This window comes from Dreissena polymorpha, chromosome 1 (assembly GCF_020536995.1).
Source record: "Dreissena polymorpha isolate Duluth1 chromosome 1, UMN_Dpol_1.0, whole genome shotgun sequence".
Lineage (NCBI taxonomy): Eukaryota > Metazoa > Mollusca > Bivalvia > Myida > Dreissenidae > Dreissena > Dreissena polymorpha.
Genome location: NC_068355.1, coordinates 1,632,712 through 1,656,324, shown reverse-complemented (window position 1 = coordinate 1,656,324; position 23,613 = coordinate 1,632,712). Strand labels below are relative to the sequence as shown.

At 35.1% G+C, this 23,613-nt stretch overlaps 1 protein-coding gene across 13 annotated transcripts in view; it reads right to left on the bottom strand.

Annotated features, from left to right (window-relative positions):
* The window catches only part of LOC127868354 (GTPase IMAP family member 8-like), an 86,659-nt gene that overhangs the window by 33,946 nt on the left and 29,100 nt on the right, over positions 1-23,613 (bottom strand). For 4 of the 13 annotated variants that reach the window (XM_052410096.1, XM_052410061.1, XM_052410081.1 and 1 more), the window contains 5 exons: positions 19,792-19,881; positions 19,569-19,676; positions 8,268-8,357; positions 8,099-8,188; positions 7,121-7,225 (listed from right to left, as the gene is read on the bottom strand). In XM_052410096.1, coding sequence (XP_052266056.1) covers positions 7,121-7,225; positions 8,099-8,188; positions 8,268-8,357; positions 19,569-19,676; positions 19,792-19,881 — 483 coding nt within the window. The remainder of the gene's footprint in view (positions 1-7,120; positions 7,226-8,098; positions 8,189-8,267; positions 8,358-19,568; positions 19,677-19,791; positions 19,882-23,613) is intronic. The other 9 variants (XM_052410072.1, XM_052410103.1, XM_052410122.1 and 6 more) reach the window with 7 other exon arrangements.

Here is a 23,613-nt window from a genome sequence, read left to right as displayed (position 1 = left end):
ATTTAGACAAACATTTTGACAAAGTTACATGAAGATTGGGCATCAAATGTGACTTCTACAGTTTTCACAAGGTTTTTCTTTTTTTTTACCAAGTGACCTAGCTTTTACCCAGCATGACCCAGTTTCTAACTCAGTCGAAGTATCAATGGGACAAATGTTTTGACCAAGTTTAATGAAGATCAGACAATAAATGTGGCCTCTGGAGTGTTCACAAGGCAAAATGATGACGACGGAAGACGCACAACGAACGACGGACGACGGACAAAAGGCGATCACATAAGCTCACCATGAGCACGTTGTGCTCTGGTGAGCTAAGAACTACAACCCCCCTGAGAGCCTTGTTTATAAACAAACATGAACTTTTTTCAGACTCACCTTGCAATTATATTTCCAATAAAAAAAATCAATACATCCGTTTTAAAACACAAATATTTGATAATGTGGGTTATTGTATTTAACAATAAAACCCAGTTTATTTTTGCAGAAATGTGGAACCTTCAAGGGAGAGTATCTTTAGCATACTAGTATGTTGATTAATAAAGAGTTCTCTCAAATTAGTAGTAAGAGTAAGAGTTGCTGGCCATTCTATTAATAGAAAGTTTTGAGATCACTTCCTTTCTGGCATTAGATTCCAAGGCTTAAACCTAATGAAAAAATCGAAATTACAAAATCTACATTAATCTGCATATATATTTCTTAGTTATATAACAAAAGCATCGCTCAATGTCTGGAAGAGGTAAACCAGCAAGAAGGAAAAGGAAAGCTCAGACAAAACTGCCAGAAAATCATGAACTTAGAGTGTTCACAAGCTTTTTTACTATATAAATATAGGGAAAAAGACCCTCCCCCCCCCTCCTCCCTGGCGGTCATGTTTTTTTACCAATCCAAACCATTTTCGAACTCAACTTTCGTATCCAGGAAACAAATGTTCTGACCGAATTTTATGAAGATTGGGGAAAAAATGTGTCTTCCAGACTGTTCATATGTTTTCACTATGTAAGTATAGTGAAAACTTCCCCAAACCCCTGGCGGCCATGTTTTCCCACCCATCATGACCATTTTCGAACTCGTCCAAGATATCTATAAAATCGATGTTTAGAAAAAAAAATTATTATGATTAGGCAAAAAATGTGACTTCTAGAGAGTTCACAAGTTTTTTTTTACTATATAAATATAAGGAAAATGACCCCCCCCCCTCTTGTGGCCATGTTTTTTTTACCGATCCGAACCATTTTCGAACTAAACCGTCATATTCAGAAAACACCTGTTCTGACCAAATTTCATGAAGATTGGACCAAAAATATGACTTCTAGAGTGTTCACATTTTTCACTATATGTATATAGAAAAAACTGCCCCGCCCTCTGGCGGCCATGTTTTTTCACCGATCTGGACCATATTCAAACTCGTCTGAGATATCAATAAAACCAATGTTTTGACTAAGTTTCATGATGATTGGGCAAAAATTGTGACTTCTAGAGTGTTCACAAGGTTTCTCTATAGCCATATTAGGAATAATGCCCCCCCCCCCCCCCCCTGGCGGCCATGTTTTTCAATGGACCAAACCATTTTTCAACTCAACCAACATATCATTTAGACAAACATTTTGACAAAGTTACATGATGATTGGGCATCAAATGTGACTTTACAGTGTTCACAAGGTTTTTCTTGTTTTTAGCTCTGCTGGCTGAAGGCCTGAAGAGCTCATGTCATGGCGTGGTTTCCGTCGTCCGTCCGTGCGTGCGTGCGTTAGACTTTTTCTTGTTTACGCGATAAAGTCCACAGTTTTCATCCGATTCTTTTCAAACTTGTTCAGTGTCTTTATATTAATGAGGTTTCGAACCCTATTGAAAAAGGGTTACATCAGAGTAAAAAGTCCAGAATTATCTCCCCTTGAATTTGAGAAAATTGTGAAATAAGGCTTTTTTATGCAATAAAGTCCACAGTTTTTATCCAATCATTTCCCAACTTGCACAGTGTCATTATCTGAATGATGAGTCAAATCCTATTGAAAATGAGCAATATCTCCCCTTGAATTTGAGAAAAAAAAATGAAAATTCAGGTTTTTATGTGATCAAGTCCATAATTTGCATCCAATTCTTGGCAAACTTGCACAGTGTCTGTGTATCAATGAGGACTCAAACCCTTTTTTTAAAAAAGCAATATCGAAGCAATAAGTCCAGAATGACTTCCCCTTGAATATGAGAATATTTTGAAATCCCGCTTCTTTACGCCACAGTTTAATTTTCATAATTTTCATCCAATTCTTGGCAAACTTACACAGTGTCTTTGTATCAATAAGGACTCAAATCCTTTTTATGCCCCCCTTCGAAGAAGAGGAGGTATATTGTTTCGCACATGTCGGTCCGTCCGTCCGTCCACCAGATTGTTTGTCCGTCCGTGCACCAGATGGTTTCCGGATGATAACTCAAGAACGCTTAGGCCTAGGATCATTAAACTTCATAGGTACATTGATCATGACTGGCAGATGACCCCTATTGATTTTCAGGTCACTAGGTCAAAGGTCAAGGTCACATTGACTCGAAACAGTAAAACGGTTTCCGGATGATAACTCAAGAATGCTTAAGCCTAGGATCATGAAACTTCATAGGTACATTGATCATGACTGGCAGATGACCCCTATTGATTTTCAAGTCACTAGGTCAAAGTTCAAGGTCACAGTGACTCGAAACAGTAATATGGTTTTTGGATGATAACTCAAGAATGCTTACGCCTAGGATCATGGAACTTCAAAGGAACATTGATCATGACTGGCAGATGACCCCTATTGATTTTCAGGTCACTAGGTCAAAGGTAAAGGTCACAGTGACTCAAAACAGTCAAATGGTTTCCGTATGATAACTTAAGAATGCTTACGCCTAGGATCATGAAACTTCATAGGTACATTGATCATGGCTGGCAGATGATCCCAATTGATTTTCAGGTCACTAGGTCAAAGTTCAAGGTCACAGTGACTCGAAACAGTAAAATGGTTTCCAGATGATAACTCAAGAATGCTTACGCCTAGGATCATGCAACTTCATAGGTACATTGATCATGACTGGTAGATGACTCCAATTAATTTTCAGGTCACTAGGTCAAAGGTCAAGGTTACAGTGACTCGAAACAGTAAAATGGTTTCCTGATGATAACTCAAGAATAATTAGGCCTAGGATCATGAAACTTCATAGGTAAATTGATCATGACTGGCAGATGACCCCTATTGATTTTCAGGTCACTAGGTCAAAGGTCAAGGTCACAGTGACAAAAAAGGTATTCACACAATGGCTGCCACAACAACTGACAGCCCATATTTCATTCATTGTATGTGTGTGTCCAAAAACTTTTACCTTGGTTAAAGTTCCTTGGTTAGAGTTTGATAACTTTCATAATATTGAAGATAGCAACTTCATATTTGGCATGCATGTGTATCTCACTAAGCTGCACATTTTGAGTGGTGAAAAGTCAAGGTCAGGGTCATCCTTTAAGGTCAAAGGTCAAATATACTTGTATTTTTCTTTCCTAAAACTTTAACCCATTTATGCCTAGTGGACTCTTACATCCAGCTAAATTGGAACAATTTCATCATGACTGGCAGATGACCCCTGTTGATTTTCAGGTCACTAAGTCAAAGGTCAAGGTCACAGTGACAAAAAACGTATTCACACAATGGCTTCCGCTACAACTGACAGCCAATATGGGGGCATGCATGTTTTACAAACAGCCCTTGTTTAAAAAGAGCAATGTCGAAGCAATAAGTCCATAATGACTTCCCTTGAATATGAGAAAAATTTGAAATCCCGCTTGTTTACGCAATTATTTCCACTGTTTTCATCCAATTATTTCATATTTGTACAGTATCTTTATATCAATGAGGACTTGAACCCTATTGGATATGACAAGTATCGGAGAAATAAGTACACAATAATCTCCCCTTGAATTTGAAAAAATTCTCCTTGTTTGCGCGATTAAGTACACAGTTTTCATCTTATTCTTTCCAAACTTGCACAGTGTGTATAGCTGTAGAGCGATTCAGGCCCTCATGGGCCTCTTGTTTGACCTAGTGACCTTGTTTTTGACCCAGCATGACCCAGTTTTGAACTCAGTCGAGGTATCAATGGGACAAATGTTCTGACCAAGTTTCATGAAGATCGGACAATAAAAGTGGCCTCTAGAGTGTTCACAATGCAAAATGTTGACGACAGACAAAAGGCGATCACAAAAGCTCACCATTAGCACGTTGTGCTCAGATATCCATCCAATATTGTTATTTTAATGCCCCGAGTAGAAGGGCATAAAGCAGTGGAATTGCCTGTCCCTCTGTATGTCCCTCCATCTGGCATTCTGTTTTGGAGTTTTTTCCTAAACTCTTTCAGATATTTACCTGTTTGACCAACAGGTCAAGTACAGTTTTGTTCCGGTCCATTGATTTTTCTGGTAGGTTATACCCCAGAGAACAGATGAAAATGTTAACAATTTATTTTCAAACATATTGAGAGAAGAAATTGTGCACCTAATGTGGAGCATTAATTTAATGAAGCGAGTCAATGTAAGTTTTTAAAGATTTGATATCTGTATCAACATCAAATTATGTGACCACTATTAAGATATGCCTGAACGAAATGTTCCGCCCAGAATTGAGACGGAATTTTATTGACCGTTCCGCCTGGAAAATTGTTGATTTTGCCCGGAATAAAGTGGTTACAAGAAAGAATGTTTTCCAGGGGGAAATGGCGCGGAATTTGGGGCGAAATATGCTAATGAGGTGGAAAAGATTTCCGGGCGGAAATTAGACTGGGATGGAAATTTCCGGGCGGAAAGACAGGAGAATAAGTGAATGATTTCAAGGGGGGGGGGGGTATTATGAACTACTCCGGTATATACATAGCTCCTTAAGCTGCTAATGAGTTGATGGACATTAAAAGGTCACAAAAGTTAAAAAAAAAACTTTTTAAAAATCACAAAACAACATGCACCTTTCAAACTTTATCCAGATACAGTCAGTCATAAAACAAACCTTTTTTGCAGATGACACAACATACTTCATTGATCGAACAATTAACTCATTCACTGCTTTAATAAATGCATTACATTGACTGTAGTGGCTTAAAACTAAATACTTAACATACTTAAATACTTAAAAATCAACAATTATGCTTGTTGGTTAACTAAAACATTCACTAATTAAATTTAAGGAATACAAAAAACTTTATCTGGACCTCTGATGGAGCTAAAACACTTCGATTCTATTTCACAAATGACAAAAATCTCGATATGGCATAAAACATTCAAGAAGATATAGACACCTTTGACTGCATTATGTTTTTATATAATTAGAAATTAACTGCAAAGATTACTAACTTGAGCATTCATTTTAAAAGTTATAGGTTAAAGCCACCCGCAAAACAGATATTACTGTTAAACAATAAAACTATAATAAACACAGCATTATAAGAAAACAAAGTAAATATAGAAACAAACCTGTTTTATTAGTAGTTCAGAGCATTTTTAAAAATATCCATCATAACTCACTGAATCGCTCTTTCTTTTCAGCCTTTTTTACACACTGAATGTTGACTTCCACATTTTACTTAATTATTTCAGAATGTTCATCAAAGTAAGATTAATTCCTCATATTATTAAAACTTCAAGTTAAAAAAAGCCCAATCATTGCTTTGAAACTGCATTTCAAATTTTCAAGCCAGAGTAACAGTTCTTGCAAACACCCCCGCTCTTATTTTCAAAATTCTGATTCACACAGTGAACCAGTGTCTGTCCTGCCAGAGGCTGTAGGATCATATTACCCATGCATTTTTTGTTTACAACTGGGGGAATACAAAGATTACAGCCACCAAATTGACATCATAAAACAAAACACTACTGATAAACAGGGATAAATTTACTGCATTTCACAACAATTTTCAACTTTCATCATACATCTCTTAATCAAATTTACTCTAAGACCCTTAATTCAAAGATAGTTTAAATACATAGTAGATTTACATGTACTTTAAATGTTGTAAGGTAAATTATCATAACAAAGTGATTTAATTATAAGGTCTTATAAAAATAAGCCTGAGCCAAAATATATATAAATTTCATCCAGAACAGTATATCTAAGTTAATTATTTTCCTCCAATTGTTTAGGAGTGAAAACTTGCTGCTGAATTTGTGGATTAGTCCTATTTTTTTAGTCATTCCAGCCTTAAATTTGTGTCATTTTAAGCTCATTTCAGCCTTTTTAGCATGGGTTAACTATTGTATGAATTGAATATAAATGTTGTTTCCCTTGTGTATAGCAAATGTTTCCTACAATAACCATTTAGAAACTGAAATCAAAACTCTGTTTATTAATTATCTTAAAGTCCCATTTTGAAATTCTTTTAATATCAATACTTTACTAAGTCCAACATTTTACCCCAGAGAAATGTATAAGTAAGAAATTCCGCCCGAGTTAATTTTCTTAGTCAGAAAATCCGCCCCAGACAAATGTTTTAGTATGAAATTTCGCCCGAGTCTTATTTCCGCCCGGAATTGCTAATGAGGTCCGCCTGGAAAAAAATCAAGAGACATGGTCTTTTTGGGGCGGAAATCAATCTCCACCTCTAGTCTGCCCGGAAACAATAGTTTCCGTCCCAATTCCGCCTCATTTCCGGCTCATTTCCGCCCCAAAATTTCGTACGGGATGGACTTCTTCCAGATAGTGTGTATGAAACTGTCGAAATGGGGTAGTTCACTGGTGTTTCACCTGAATAGCTAGATATTGATGTTTATTCGGTTTGATTTTGTTTCGAAATTGGCAGTGTAAACATTTCTGACCACGCATTTGTCATCAAGTGTACACAACAAATTCAAGTAATTTTACATTGATTAATATCAAATTATCATATAATCATGAAACATACATGCACATATATCATACAACATACTTTCGCCCATGTGGTATAATTCCTATGCACAGGAACTCCAGACAATTGCTTATAACAATAAAAATCAACAATTAGCAGTAAATAATTTTCAAATTTCATCATAAAACACATAATTCCTCGATTATCAATAGCATTCTTAGCCTATTAGAGCCTAAGAAAGTACTGCCTGTTGGATAATGTTTATGGAGTTTACCTGATTGTGGTGGTGCTATTGGATCGTGTTGCTCAAATTGATTGCCATCTGTATGCAGACCTTTCTCTTCCTTACTGAGATTAGTATGTTGCAACTCTGTCTCTCCTAAATATAGATACCCTGACTTGAAAAATGTTTAATGAATATCTATTATTGTTATGTTAAATGTTAAATAATGAGGATATTATATCCAAATCAAATTTACATAAAACTAAAATATAACTTTGGGTAGTTGGGTGTTGGATGTCTTGTGTCATGTGTCGTCAAAATTTAGCTTTGGGCAACATCCTCTTAAAATGCTTGGCAGAATTTCCGAAACATTCACAAAAATGACCCCCTTGTGATCCTTTTTTCAGTTGTCTAAATTATTATTGTGTGCAGCACAAGTAAGTGATCAAGCAAACATATCTTAAAATTTAAAACAAATCTCCTCTGCAACGGCAAGTCTCAGAGTTTTAAAAATTGATAGCACACAAATTTCACACAATCAGCTTCTCTTTTACCACATCTAGCTTTGATGATGATGATGATGATTATGATGATGATTATGATGATTATAATAATTATGATGATGATGATGAATACCTCAATTTGATTTATAAATAATTCACAAGTGACCTATTACTGGTAACCTTTGACAGCCTCTTTTTCAGAAGAGACAACCAACAACTTGCTTACTTGGTTGTTCCAGTAGAGTTGTTCCCCATTAATATGTTCTGTGTTGGAAATCGTTTCAATTATCATAGTTTGTCCTTTAAATGTTCCTGGCAATTAAATATTTATGTTTGATGTAGTATTTTTATTCTTCTTAACTCCACCTTCTTATAATAGTTGTGTTCCTTAGGGACTCACATCATGGCCCTTTTTTGCTTGGCATTGAGTATAGGGTCACCCATTGAACATTTTTTTAAGTGTGACGACTGATTTCTCAAGAAATGTAAAGAGATTTAAAAAGAATTACTGTTAATTTGGCTTTACCTCTTTGGGACTGTCCTGGTGGAAAGCCACTTCCTTGCATGTGTGGAGGTGGAGGTTCTTGTTGATACCATCCATGCTGACCGCTCCAGTCTGTATGGAAAAGGATCAATGTTAAAATATATTTCTAAATTTAATGATTCTGAGATTCAACAATTTTGAGTAGGGTTACCTTTTTGTGACTGTCCTGGTGGGAAGCCACTTCCTTGCATGTGTGGAGGTGGACCTCCTTGTTGATACCACCCATGCTGACCACTCCAGTCTGTAACATTAAAGTATGAAAGTCAAATTGTATAGCGTATAGCAGTCACCTGGCATAAGCAATCAGTCACCAGAAGTCATTTCAATTTGCACAAAGTAAACAATGAACTCGATCGGCATTTTTGTCCCTCAACTCTGACATCAAAAGGTTTCTTGTGCCGTTAAATTTATCTGATTACTGTAACTGTGTGTGATTTAATTATGTGTTTCCCACTGAGAGAAAAAAAGATAGGGTCCTAAGAAGATTTGTATTTATGGGAAAATTAGGGGAAATGTCCACAATAAATGATATCAGTGTATGTAACAATTTGTTATTACCGGTTGTCACTGTGAGAAAATTGTACGGCCCGTCCGGGACTCGCACTCAGGACACCTAGTTAACAGGACGAGTGCTCTCTCGACTGAGCTAACCGGGCTGCCACACAACTTCTCCCCTAACTTTACAATGTTAAGACCGTGACATACACCCCACTTGAATATGTATTCGTCCTCGAATACAGGGATTCGGGGCAATATATAATTAACCATGGGTCTCCGTAGGAGTATACGCAGGTAACGTCACGACCCCCGTTTGGCGCAAAATGTCACAGGGTGAGAAAATTGTATGGCCAGTCTGGTACTCGAACCCAGAGCAACTCGCTAACAGGGCGAGTGCTTTCCTGACTGAGCTTACCGGGCCACCACACAACTACTCCCCTAACGTGACCAAGTTCAGACCATGACATACACCCCCACTTGAATATGTTTTCGTCCTCGAATACAGGGATTCGGGGTGATATATAATTAACCATGGGTCTCCGTAGGAGTATACCCAGGTAACGTCACGGTCCCCCGTTGGGCGCCAAATAACACAGGGTGAAAAATTGTGCGGCCAGTCCGGGAATCGAAACCGGGACACCTCGCTCACAGGGTGAGTGCTCTCCCGACTGAGCTAACCGGGCCGCCACACAACTTTTCCCCTAATGTGACCAAGTTCAGACTGTGACACGGTACTAAAAATATAATGATCTCTAATTATAACATTACAACGTTAAGGTATATAGTAATAACATAATTAAATATGGATTTTAAAATATTATTTGTTTAGTATTTTTTAACTAAGCTTTTTATCGTTCACATAAATTTTATATGCAATCGGATTTATTGAAAAAATATGGATTTATGTTGAGCTTAAGGCAAGTACCTTACGAAAATAAGCGAGTCAAGGGTATGACACTGTTATTCTTGAAAAAGTGATAATGATTCTATGTGGTTTGAAATAGACATGTTATAAAAAATTATACTTATTTAAGAGAAATTGTGTTTAGTTTTGAGTTGTTCAAATGAAAACTATGTTTGTGCACAAGTTAATTTTTCTGAGCCTTGGTTTTTGTTTCTTTGCCTGAGAATGATATTATCAGCTGACCAACCATCTTAAAAATGGTCACTTAATTGACGACTTCCTTTTACTGTCTTCAGCAAACAAGTTGAACTGTATGCAATTCAAGAATCAAATTATATGCAAGTTCTCTTATAACAAGTTTGTTTAGTATTTGTGATTGCCTCTGTGTTTAGTCCTGCTAAATAACATTGAAGGCGGGGGGAAAGCTGTTCAATTGCCATCAGAAAACATTACATGATTTTGTAACAACAACTCTGGCTGTTTATACACTCAACTAAATACCTGAATATGGTACTGGAAGCAGTAAAAGTGATATTATTGGCATTATTCACTGTTGATTGAGCTGAAAAGAATCAACAGGTCAAAAGAGTGAGTTAAAATGTGGTTACTGACCAATTATCTGCAACTCATCTTGCTACCAGTTGTTTCTAAAAATATATTTTATATTCGATATTTTACATGACTCACCCAGTCCTCTAAGCCGAAATGATCCGTAAAACAAAATTGTGTCTTTGTGTCGTATGAATGAATCTGCACTAAAACTAAATTTAGGTTCACATCGTACATGCATGATCAGTTGTCAAACGAAAGTACGGTTGATATTCAAATGCATTATTTTTCTCTTTCCGGGATATCGTTTTAGTATGTTGATGCTGCATTAACAAATATAAGTGAATATGAAGTGAAAACACCAAACATAAACAACGGTTGCGATAGACACCTATAAACTGTTAGATGCCCATAAAATCACTTTAAACTGCATTCAACTGAAATAATCCTATTTCACAAACTGTTTTAAAAAACAAGAAGGTCATGGTTGCCCTAAAGCACTTACGTGAGTTAACAACAATTACCAAAGACGTGATGTGGTGATAATGTTTTTGAACCCATTAGTACCAGATTTAAACAATTCATTTATATTGTCAAGATTAACATGATTGTCATCCTACAGTTTTTCAATGAGACTGGAAATTTCCCTGAGAACTTAATTAAAAAGTTGGATACATGACTGATTAGAGTGTCCTTCAATTTATCTCAAAATTTTTCATTGATTTCTGACTGCAAATTTCGAATAATAAAGTAATAAGACAGCTGAAAATGACAGTACAAACAGGATTTTTGTATAAACTGTTTCTTAAATGTGTATGTAACAGGGTATTCACTCTGACACAAATCTTTTTAACAATACTAACCCAATCAAGACTGAGAGAAGTTCAGTGTGAGAGATACTTTGTGATGTATGAGTGAGTTTAATTACTAACAGTGCATGCTTTTATTGTGAGATGATTTCATAGTCATCTATATAATTTTAAATCATAACTCAACATGTGGTCACTTGTTTGTAAAACCTTGTAAGAGGTAGTAGGCTTTTTGCAATTGCCACTTTCTACAATAAGTCTTGAGGTCACTGGTGAGTGCATTATTCTATGTTTATATAATTGTATTTTCTTGAATTACATTGTATTGCATATTATTATATATAATTGTAATGTCTTGAATTGTAATTGTATTGTGTTGCATATTATTATGTATTACAATGAATTATTTAAAAAAAAAAAATATAATTGTCATTTGTTTATTATAACATGATTTTTATTCATGTTTCAGGCCATCATTTACATCATTTATACTTTATAGTATTAAAAGCTTGGAACGTAAAACCCAGGTTGCGTTATAAACTCAAACCTCGGCAACATGTATATTTAGCTAATATACACTGTAAATCCAATATAACGCGCCTTGTTATAATGGGGAATCAAATATAATGTAGGTGGATCTTGGGCACCAGTTTTTTCTTCAACCTTACATTTCAGTCTCAAGCATTTTCGTGAAATTCAAATTTTGCTGGGATGTTGTGTTGACTGCATGATTGCTCATTATAATCGATAAGAAACTTATCATTTCTGGGGCATTTGACAGTAAAAGTGTGATAATCTAATGTTTGATGCAAATAAAGGTGTGAACAATAACACGTGTTTATTGGTGTTTCAAGCTCTCATGCTGTTACTATGTATGCACTATCTATCTTTTGAATTATTGAGAGCAATTAATAAATAAGCTCAGAACTTAGGAGGATCCATTTTTAACACCAGTGCTGTGGCTTGGGCCCCATTATCTGCGTTACATTAGAGGTACAGTGTACCTCAATATATTTATGTCCAAATATATAGTTAAAACGGCCATTGTGTGCATTTACTCAATATTTGTCAAACAAGATGAATACTAGAGTTGTCTCATACAAGCTGTGAATGTTTATCTTGACAATAAACTAAGTCACCAAAACTAGGTAACAATATAAATCCTAAAACAAAAACGTACTTTATTCGACTCAATTAGCCACATTAATGATTCTGTCTTAATGAAAGTCAGCCGAATGTTTATCTTGACAATATCATGGAGAAGTTCATGTCTGGCTCATGTGTGTTTATAAACAAGGTAAATAGGTCAACTCATTAAAAACAAGACCCGCATTTGTGAATCACAATGCCCCCCACTGTGCCTTGAAGCTGCACCTTTTTTAGCTATGTTAGAGAAAAATTTAAGTCAAAGGCCCATAATTTCACAAAAAATCAATTGACCAGTAAGAAACTCACACTTCATCTGTAAGTCATGTAGGTAGACTCAAATACCAAATATCAGCTCAATATGTGAAAGCGTTTCGTAAAAACCCTTCGAAAAACGGTTATAATAGAGAAAATAACTAAGTTAAAGGCTAATAACTTTGCCAAAAATCAATGGGCCAGAACAAATTTCATACTTTATCTGTACGTCATGTAAGTAGACTCACATGTATACCAAAAATCAGCTCTATATATGAAAGTGTTGCGTAAAAATTCTCATGAAAACGGAATGCCAGACGGACAGACTGACTGACAGATGGTCCGACTGCTATATGCAACCATACCCGGAGCATACAAAATTGCTACCACTCTAGAACCTTGCTGCAACTCTAGAACCCAAATTTATTAACAGTCCAGATGAAAATATGTCAAAATGTTAATATTGACAATTTATTGATCATGACTAGCAGATGACCCCTATTGATTTTGAGGTCACTAGGTCAAAGGTCAAGGTCACGGTGACTCAAAATAGTAAAATGGTTTTTTAACCAGGTTTTCCGAAGGAAAAAACTGGTTATTAGATTGGCGAATGCGGGCGGGCTGGCTGGCTGGCTGGCGGGCTGGCTGGCTGGCGGGCTGGCGGAATAAGCTTGTCCGGGCCATAACTATGTCGTTCATTGTCAGATTTTAAAATCATTTGGCACATTTGTTCACCATCATTGGACGGTGTGTCGCGCGAAATAATTACATCGATATCTCCAAGGTCAAGGTCACACTTTGAGTTCAAAGGTCAAAAATGGCCATAAATGAGCTTGTCCGAGCCATAACTATGTCGTTCATCGTCAGATTTTAAAACCATTTGGCACATTTGTTCACCATCATTGGACGGTGTGTCGCGCGAAATAATTACGTCGATATCTCCAAGGTCAAGGTCACACTTTGAGTTCAAAGGTCAAAAATGGCCATAAATGAGCTTGTCCTGGCCATAACTATGTCATTCATTGTGAGATTTTAAAATCATTTGGCACATTTGTTCACCATCATGGGACGGTGTGTCCCATGAAAGAATCACGTCAATATCTCCAATGTCAAGGTCGCCACGACTAAAAATAGATTTTAAAAAAAAAAAAAACTTACAAAGGGGGTTAATTTTTTTTGGTCATTTCAAAAGTTCAGTTTGAGTTTTCTCCCTTTATCAGATTTTTTTTTCACAATGAAAACCTGGTTTTGTGACAATTTTGTCCCTTGTTGAATGATAATTTTAGAATGCATACGCGGCCAACAGGGCACACTCTGAACAATATTACTGAAGCAACTGGTCTGTAATCCTAAATCTATAATTATCAGTCCAATGAAACATCATCCTTTTAGTAAAATACAGTGGATCAGTAAAAATATTATCAGAATATGAGATTTTTTGTATATTTTGTATATTAAATATTGTGTTAATGTTTAATTTTGTTGATTAATATAAATATAAGCAGGACAGGGGAGGTAATACACTACAGGGAAAACAAATGCAATAAGTTTAAATTTATTGTTACAGATTTGCCTCCCTTGTAATATATTTAAATTTTACCAAATGTAAGGCTAACTGCATTTTTGTAATGCATACTACTACTACTACTACAACTACTACTACTACTGCTCCTACTGCTGCTGCTGCTGCTACTACTACTACTACTACTACTACTTCTTCTACTACTACTACTACTACTACTACTACTACTACTATTTCTTTTGCTACCACCACCACCACCTACTACTACTACTAATCTATTACTACTACTACTACTACTACTACTACTACTACTACTACTACTACTACTACTACTTCTATTACTACTACTACAACTACTACTACTACTCTACTACTACTACTACTACTACTACTACTACTACTACTACTACTACTACTACTACTACTACTACTACTTCTACTACTACTACTACTACTACTACTACTACTACTATTTCTTCCACCACCACCACCACCACCACCACCATTCACAGTGACAAAAAACGTATTCAGTGACAAAAAACGTATTCACACAATGGCTGCTACTACAACTTATAGCCCATATAGGGGGGCATGCATGTTTTACAAACAGCCCTTGTTATAAATTATCATGTATTATAAATGAATTGTGTGTACATATTTATTTGCAAAAACAACATAGATAAGGAAATATGTTTCGCATTTTTTTTCACACGTCTTCAAGCCCCTCGGCTTTATGCTTAAGAATGTTCTGAATTTGAGTTTTACCGACTCCAAACTCATCTGCGATTTTACGTGCACTTTTAATCTTTGACAATTCCAAAACCCAAATTTTTTCGTTCAACATTAACACTTTTCGTTTTGACTTTTTAATTTCTGCATGTACGCTTAAGGAAATCTGACTCGATTATGATACATAATGAGCTGAACAAATTAAAACATGTTAATTGAAAACAAACAAACAGACCTGATTGTAAAATTTATCAAGTAAATAACAATGTGATTGGCTAACAAATATCTAGTAATTAGTATTAATACAAATTGTTAATGTATGGATTTCGACAGATGTTGCCGATTAATAGTGTATTTTCCGCACTTCTCAGGAAATGTATGTCACGTACAGTTCATTATTTCTGCACCTGTTATCTATACTCGAGAAAAATCGGCATTGTCTCTTAAACTTCCACAAAGTAAACTATTTAAGCTGTAGACTGTGCTTAATACGTTCCTCTATTATTCAACTCAATAAATTGATACGCAGTCTACAACAATACCGGTCAGAACCGGTCAACGAGACAAAGCATAATCATAATGGTTGGTGTGAAAACAAAGCAGAGGTGTAACAGTACATCTTATCGGCTTAGATAAACAATTAACACGGATTTGTCCCTGAAAGATCAATAGATTAACCACTTTTACCTCCTAGTGGTCGCTAAATTCAAGACTCGGACATCAAAATACACAAAAATCAGCGGTCGCTGGTCGCGTAAGACAAAAGTCGCTTAATACAATATCATTATATAGCGAAAAAGCTCCGTGGGATTTCAAAATGGTCGCATAAGACAAAGGTCGCTTAATACAAGTGGTCGCATCCACAAGATTGACTGTATCTGCAAAATATTCCAGCAAATTTCAGATATGGGGCACATGTGTTCAAACAAAAGGTAAAATCTTATAAAAATCGTGTTTCTAGTATTATGATCGTTTTTAGGCTGTTGAGGAAAGCCAAGACCTATTGAGAGTGCAAAATCTGAAAAATGTATGGACCAAATAATTTTGCCCTTTAAAGCTTACTAATGTTAAAATAAATATTGATGAAAAGAACTTCTCTCTTAATATTTTTTTGTTAAACACACCTTATCTGTATTAAGACTTCCCTTTCCACTATAAAGTCCTATTGTTCAACAGCAATGAAAATGGCTAACATTGAAACTTAAAAAAAGAAAGCACTGAAAGTATTTGTCAAATAAAATTGACCAACTATGCCAATGTGTAGAGATATTACTCAATTAAAAAAAGGTATACCCAATTGAAAAATGGTGCAAAATGGAAATTGAATTTCTATTAGGAAAAATGATCTGGACATTTGTGATTTGTCAACTTTTACAAAGTATTGAATAATTATTCCTGTTAGACATAACAATTGACATCTCATGAATTAGAAGCAAAACTTTTTGCTTTAAGTAAATCATTGTTGTGAAAAAATGTGAACATCTGTGTAATTCTTGTGGAGTGGCCTGTTTCTGTCACAGTTGAAGTATTTTCAAATAATTTTGTTAATATTAATATGCAACAGTCAAAGGTGGTAACATTTTCAAGGTAAGTGATTAACAACACTTAATTTTACCTCTCTTTATAACTCTCAAGTTCAACCTCAAAAATATCATCACTTAATAGATTAATTCACCACATGTCAAATCAAAGTGTAAAAGACATGTTAATATCCAACAGGCTTCATCTATGAACCCAGTCTAGGGAAAGATCTAGAGTTAAATCTGGATTAAACCTTAACAATTCAAAATCAACAGTTTTAAGAGTAGGGCTTTTCAAGAATACTACAATCCGTTTTTGCAATGATCACAAATTTATTTGGACATCAGAATCTGCAAACACTCTTGGGTTATCCTTTTATAATTGTAAAATAAAAAATATGTCGAGGACTTAGAACCAAAATTATGTGCATTCAGTAATTGTCTTAAACAATGGCACCACAGAAAATTGACCTTACTAGGGAAAATTACAGTACTAAAAACAATCGCTCAACCAAAACTAGTATATCCATTCACTGTATTACCAAACCCTCCAAAACACACCATACAAAAAATAACTAAGGAAATTTTTAACTGCTTATGGGATGGTAAACCCGACAAAATAAAACGCAGCAAAATAATAATGAATTATACAAATGGAGGCCTTAAATTAACAGACATTGAAATGTTCCTAAATTCTATAAAGGGATCATGGGTTAAACGACTGCTTACAGAAAATAATAGTATGTGGAAGTGTATATATGATACAATCCTACAGAAATACGGAGGAGAATTACTATTTGAATCAAATTTACAAACTAAAGATATTAAACGTATATGTAAAGACAACGAATTTTTAAAAAACATAATTCAAGGATGAAATACATGTAAAAGTTGCTATAAACACAACTTCAGCACACATATTACATGGAATAATAGTAAAATAAAAATTTAAAATAAAACTTTGTACTGGAAAGATTGGCACGACAAAGGAATCGAATTTTTCATAAGTTAATTGACTTTCGCGTGAAGAAATTTTATAGCTTTACTGATTTCAAATATATCTTTAATGCATCAGACAATGACTTTCTTAAATACAATAGTCTTATAAATAACATACCTAAAGACATATTGGAACTTGTAGACAAGCGTTTTCTAACAGGATCAAGGAAAAAATCATAACTAGATATAATCAAAACTTCGTACCAACCAAATAAATTTTTATACAATCTTCAGCTATCTGAAATAAAAAATACAAATTCGAATGCGAAAATAGATGGCAAAATATTTTTCAAAATAAAGAGTTAAATTGGGCAAATATATACACCCTAGTGTTCGGACACAAATTTAAGATGCTTCCAATATAAATATATTATGCGTTTAACTGCTACAAATACATACCTCTTTCGGTGCAAACTTACGAACTCTAACTTATGTGATCTGTGCAATGAATACGATGAAGATATTGAACACTTGTTTTGGAAATGCCGGGTAGCACAACATTTATGGAACAGATTAGCGGACTACATGTATGATAAAGGCATTTTATTATATTTTAACTACGAATTAATTTGTTTTGGACAGATGGAATATAATAAAAACATGCAAACAATTAATTTCATCATTTATTTAATGGGTATTATATATTTAAATTGAAAAAAATGCACCAACCATATGATTCCAAAATTTCCTTACATTCCTAAAATTACGCTTTGATATAGAACAAGAAATAGCCCTAAAAACGATAATCTTGAACAATTTAATACAATTTATCAGAGATTACTTGACGGTCAGTTTTGAGCTTCCAGCTTCTCCTTTTTTTATATTTATGCCCCCCTTCGAAGAAGAGGGGATATATTGCTTTGCTCATGTCGGTCGGTCGGTCGGTAGGTCGGTCCGTCCACCAGGTGGTTTCCGGATGATAACTCAAGAACGCTTGGGGCTAGGATCATGAAACTTCATAGGTACATTGATCATGACTCGCAGATGACCCCTATTGATTTTGAGGTCACTAGGTCAAAGGTCAAGGTCACAGGTGAAGGTCACAGTTACAGGAAATAGGCATTATAAGGATTAAGCATGGTTCAAACAAGGGAAACAACTACGGTTTATGCATGTTCTTTTTATTACAGATTTGCCTCCCTTTAATTCATTCAAAATCTCATATTTACAGCAGAGATTCCAAATCTGACCTGTAAATGAGCCCCATATTTACTGCCAGTGCTAGGTTACCTTTTCCCATTTGATCATTCTTAAGTATTGGTATTGTAATGCTGCTACTGCTGCTGCTACTGCTACTGCTACTACTACTACTACTTCTACTACTACTACTACTACTACTACTACTACTACTTCTACTACTACTACTACTACTACTACTACTTCTACTACTACTACTACTACTACTACTACTACTACTACTACTACTACTACTACTACTACTCCTCCTCCTCCTCCTCCAAAACCAAGATTTGGTCAGGGAAAAGTCAGTGAAAAGTCGGGGAATTTTATTTCATCAGGTTGGTGGCAACCCTGATAAACTACATAGCAACTTCATATTTGGCTTACTGGGGGGCATTGTATTTCTCAAAGAAATCTTGGTCTTTCTTACTTTTTACTTTCTTTTGTTTACTCTTCATATTGCAAAAAGACATAAATAATAACCTATGGTTAAACCAAAATTATCACTATTTTTCCATGCAGAGTGGGTATATTTTGAAGAAAAAATATTAAAAAAAACAAAACATTCTATTGTACGTGCATATGCACCCATAACTGTATTGTTATCTTCTTGAAGGAAAAAATGTTTGCAATGTATTTACATGTATAATGTTTGTTTTTTAGTTATATTAAATTTAAAAAAAAGAGTTAAATAGCAGGTTGCTGCCACATTTGCTTTTTAGCCCCCTCCTTGCCGTCTGGGGGTAGGTGGGTAGGTGTAATAAATAAAGCAAATAATGTGAATAAAGTAGAAATTTGATATTTGCTTAATTGAAATTACCATAAATAGCAGTACCTTTATATGAGAACATAGCGATTAAGTATGAACACTCTGGTGCCGACAATGTGTAAAATATAAATGTACACACACACACACACACCCGCACACACACACACACACATGCACACTGTATTAATTTTGAGAGTAAAGTGTTGAACTGCTCTATCCGCTTAGCCTTTGTATTCAAAACAAACTAGTTTCATGCTGAATGCTCAGTTAACACAAAGCAAAATGCAATGCTGAATCCATATTATTAAATTAGCCCAATCAGAATTTTGTTAACGCTATACTAGACAAAATAGATAATCAATGCATGAATCTGTAATGGTAAAAGTGTCTGATTGTTTAGTAGATTGCAGTTTTTTTTGTTGTTGTTGTTTATCACAAATATGAAAATTACATTAATTTATTTGAGCCCACTGTTAATAACAGTTCTCAAGAATTTATTGGACAGGTTAAGTATTGTCAAAACCTGGATTGGACAGCTACACCAAGAAAGCATTATTGTTAATTTGGCCTTACCCCTTGGTGACTGCCCTGGTTGAAAGCTTTGCATTTGATTAAAGCCACTTCCTTGCATGTGTGGATGTGGAGGACCTTGTTGATACCATCCATGCTGACCACTCCAGTCTGTATGGAAGAGGATCAATGTTATATCATATTTCTTTAATTAATGATTCTGAGATTCAACAGTGGAATCTTCTTATTCAAAAAGTACTTTTGTTCAAGTTTTGAGTAGGGTTACCTTTCTGTGACTGTCCTGGTGGGAAGCCACTTCCTTGCATGTGTGGAGGTGGACCTCCTTGTTGATACCACCCATGCTGACCACTCCAGTCTGTAACATCAAAGTATGAAAGTCCATGCAAATTAAATACATTGTCCATGTTAATTATGAGTTACTAAACTGACATTTTTCTTTTGACTGATATAATATGAAACTTGGAAAAAAGTAATAATTACTTAATATGGAGAAATCAAGAAAAGTGATTTTAATGATCCCCTTTGTCTTATTATATAAGGACTCTCAAAATCAGAATGAAATTATTTTATAACCCCAATGTCCCCGCTTTAAAGTTGTTTGTAAGGCTGTCGTGCAGTCATTGGGTTTCTTATCCGGGGCAAAATTTAATTTGAGTTATCATCTTCAAACCTCATTTATATATGGATCTCCTTGCGGAGAAGTGCTGTGAACAAGAGCCATAACTATTTCTTCCATATTGTCAGAGTTATTGCCTTTCATGTATGTTTTAATTAAATTTTGTCCGCAGTCCATCTTGAATTTAAAAGTTATCAATTTAAAACTTCATAGGTAGGTAAACCATGATTCACATTGAGAAGAAACACATTGCACAAGAAATATTACTCTTGTTTCCATATTTTTAAAGTTATTGCTTTATATCAATTTCCATGCCTCGCTATCAAAGAAGGCGGCACATAGCAGTCGCACTTTCCATCTGTTGTCTGTATGTCTCTATACCTGTGTGAAGTTTAATGTCTCAGCCATAACTTTGCCATATATACTACTGGCACACTTCACACAATTGTCCACCATCACAATACCATGTGTTGCGTCTAACACCTATATTCCTACCTTAATGGTCAAGGTCACAGTCGGAAGTCAATGTAAAACATTGCCATAAAATAGCTTGAACATTCTTTTCTCAGTTATAAATACCCCATACACTGGGGGATTTTGGAATAACTGTGTAAAACATTTTTCGGCAAAGCTGTCTTACCCAGCTTTTTACCTTAGCTGACCTTTGTAAGCAACCATTCAGTTTGAATATAAAATTTCCCGCCAGTAGGCCTGACACTTTTCAAAGAAGAAAACTTTCAATCTGCAAACTGTTTTCACATTTACATTTATATGTTATTCAATTCACTTTCTAGTTTTGAGAAGTATAGGGTATGAACAGGGATGCATACTACAGTTCGTTTAGCAACGATGTTATTGCGTATTCAGTATGAAACAATTACTTCCTTTATGATAAGGCTTGGGAGATAAAACAGTTCACAATCAACTTTCGACATCAATACAGTATGTGTGTGCCCCTTATATTTAGAATATTGTCAGCGCCAGAGTGTTTATACTTAAAGGCATTCTGTAGACTCATAAATATTAGATCATATAAGCATTGCTTTTCAATAACCTGATATACGCTTTGAAAGTATTCAAATTGTTTTTGAAATTGACCCTTAAACGTATACAACTTTAAACAAGCCATCGTTACAGCATGCAGTGGATTCGTTACCCCACTTTTATGCATTGCATTCTCCAACCCGCAAGGTATGAAGGTCAGTTCGCAGTCAGTTACAATCATTTTATAAACGCTGCCGCGTTAATTATGTACACTTAATGTTTATTTTGATCAGAAAGATATTGAATGGCGATATTCGGCGATATTATTATGGAATGTCAATCATAGATTCTTAATATGATTCCAACAATTGCATTATAAATACCAGTTCTTATTAATTATCCCCCGCCATCGGAGGAGGGATATTGTTTTGGTGTTGTCCGTCTTTCCGTCCGGCCGTCCGGCCGGCACTTTTGTTTCCGGAGCCATGTCTTGGAAGTGCTGTGGCGGATTTCATTGAAACTTGGTATGAGTATATACATGTATATGGATAAGAGGATGATGCACGCCAAATGGCATTGTACACCATCTGTTAATAACGGAGTTATGGCCCTTTTTATCTTGAAAAAATGCTTTTTTATGACCGGAGCCATATCTTGCAAGTGCTTTGGCAGATTTCATTGAAACTTGGTATGAGTATATATATGAATAAGAGGATGATGCACGCCAAATGGCATTGTATACCATTGGATAATATCGGAGTTATGGCCCGTTGTATCTTGAAAAATGCTTTTTTGTGTGTCCGGAGCCATACTTTGGAAGTGCTTTGGATGATTTCATTGAAACTTGGTATGAGTATATATATGGATAAGAGGATGATGCACGCCAAATGGCATTGTACGCCATCGGATAATATCGGAGTATTGGCCCTTTGTATCTTGAAAAAATGCTTTGTGTGTCCGGAGCCATACTTTGGAAGTGCTTTGACGGATTTCATTGAAACTTGGTAGGAGTATATATATGGATAAGAGGATGATGCACGTTGGCGTTGTCCATCCGTCCAGACAACTTTTTGTGTCCAGAAGTATATTGGCTGGGGATATCAATTCAACGAATTTGCTTGTTTATTTTAAAATATTTAACCCTATATACCGATAATAAAGCATGAGCGCGATGATTTACGATACTACATTTATTAATTATGGAATAAAATAACATTGTCCGACAAACCACAAAAACAGGTCTGTTTTAAAGGGACCGTCAACCACGAATGACGAAAAATGAAAAGTTCTAAAATACCGTATTTTTTACAATTATTAGCTAAATTGATTAAAAAATCACGACTGGTATATTACAAATCTTGAAAAAAAGTTTGTTGTTAAGTTTTCATATTTTCATATATTCGGTAATAAATTTTTACTGGGTACGTGTACCAGGTAACTACCAGTTAACTATAAATAACGCAAGTAGATTGATCACTACGTCACGTGGTAAACCCAGGAATGCACATGGTGCATAATATATATATATATAATGATATATATAATATATATATATATATATATATAATGATCAATGTACTTGCGTTATTTATAGTGTGTTTATCGTGATGTCACCTTTTTTCGCGATGTACTTTCGATTTCACATCGCGAAATTGTATTACCGAAAATACTGAAAATACTTTTTGTCAAGTAATGTAATATACCAGTCGTGATATTTTTATCAATATAGACTAATAATTGTAAAAAATACGGTATTTTAGAGCTTTTCTTTTTTCGTCATTCGTGGTTGACGGTCCCTTAAAGAACGCGCATATAAATATTTCAGATAGGTACGAATGAATCGTGTGTTGCGGCTGCCCTTTCTCCTATAAATATGAGGTCGATTTACATCGACTAATTATTTGGACTACGGCTGCCCTATATGCTTTCATTTATTTTCACTCCTCTTGCGTTCTTCTTTTCTGTAAATATAGATATCTTATCAATGATATCTTATAGAGCAAAATAATCCAGGAAATCTGGCGCAACTACCCTTAAAGTAACAATCACGCTAAAAAATATCGAATATTTCGTTAAATAAAGTTAACCCATAAAAAATTAATGTTCCTTTTAGCAAAATGCAAAATTTCAACGTTAGATGTTGTCTGGTAGAATGGATTTAACGAGATACAAAATGCTCGTTTTTATTTTTTTGTGGCCACAAATAATTCCATTTATATCTCCCGTGAAATATCCGAACATTTACGGGCGAACATGAGATTGGATACGGTAAGCGTCGGAAGCATGACGCAGCTCTCATGAATAATCATTCTGTGAAATCAAAATGAATTCTGGGTAACTGGAACTTAGCGAATGAGAAAATGGCTTGTATAAATTATGCAAATGAACGCAACCCGAATGAATCCGATCCTGACTCGAAAGCGAAAGTAGATTACATCGTGGAACGATATTGAGATATGTAGATGCTTAAAACTTGCCGAATGCTTG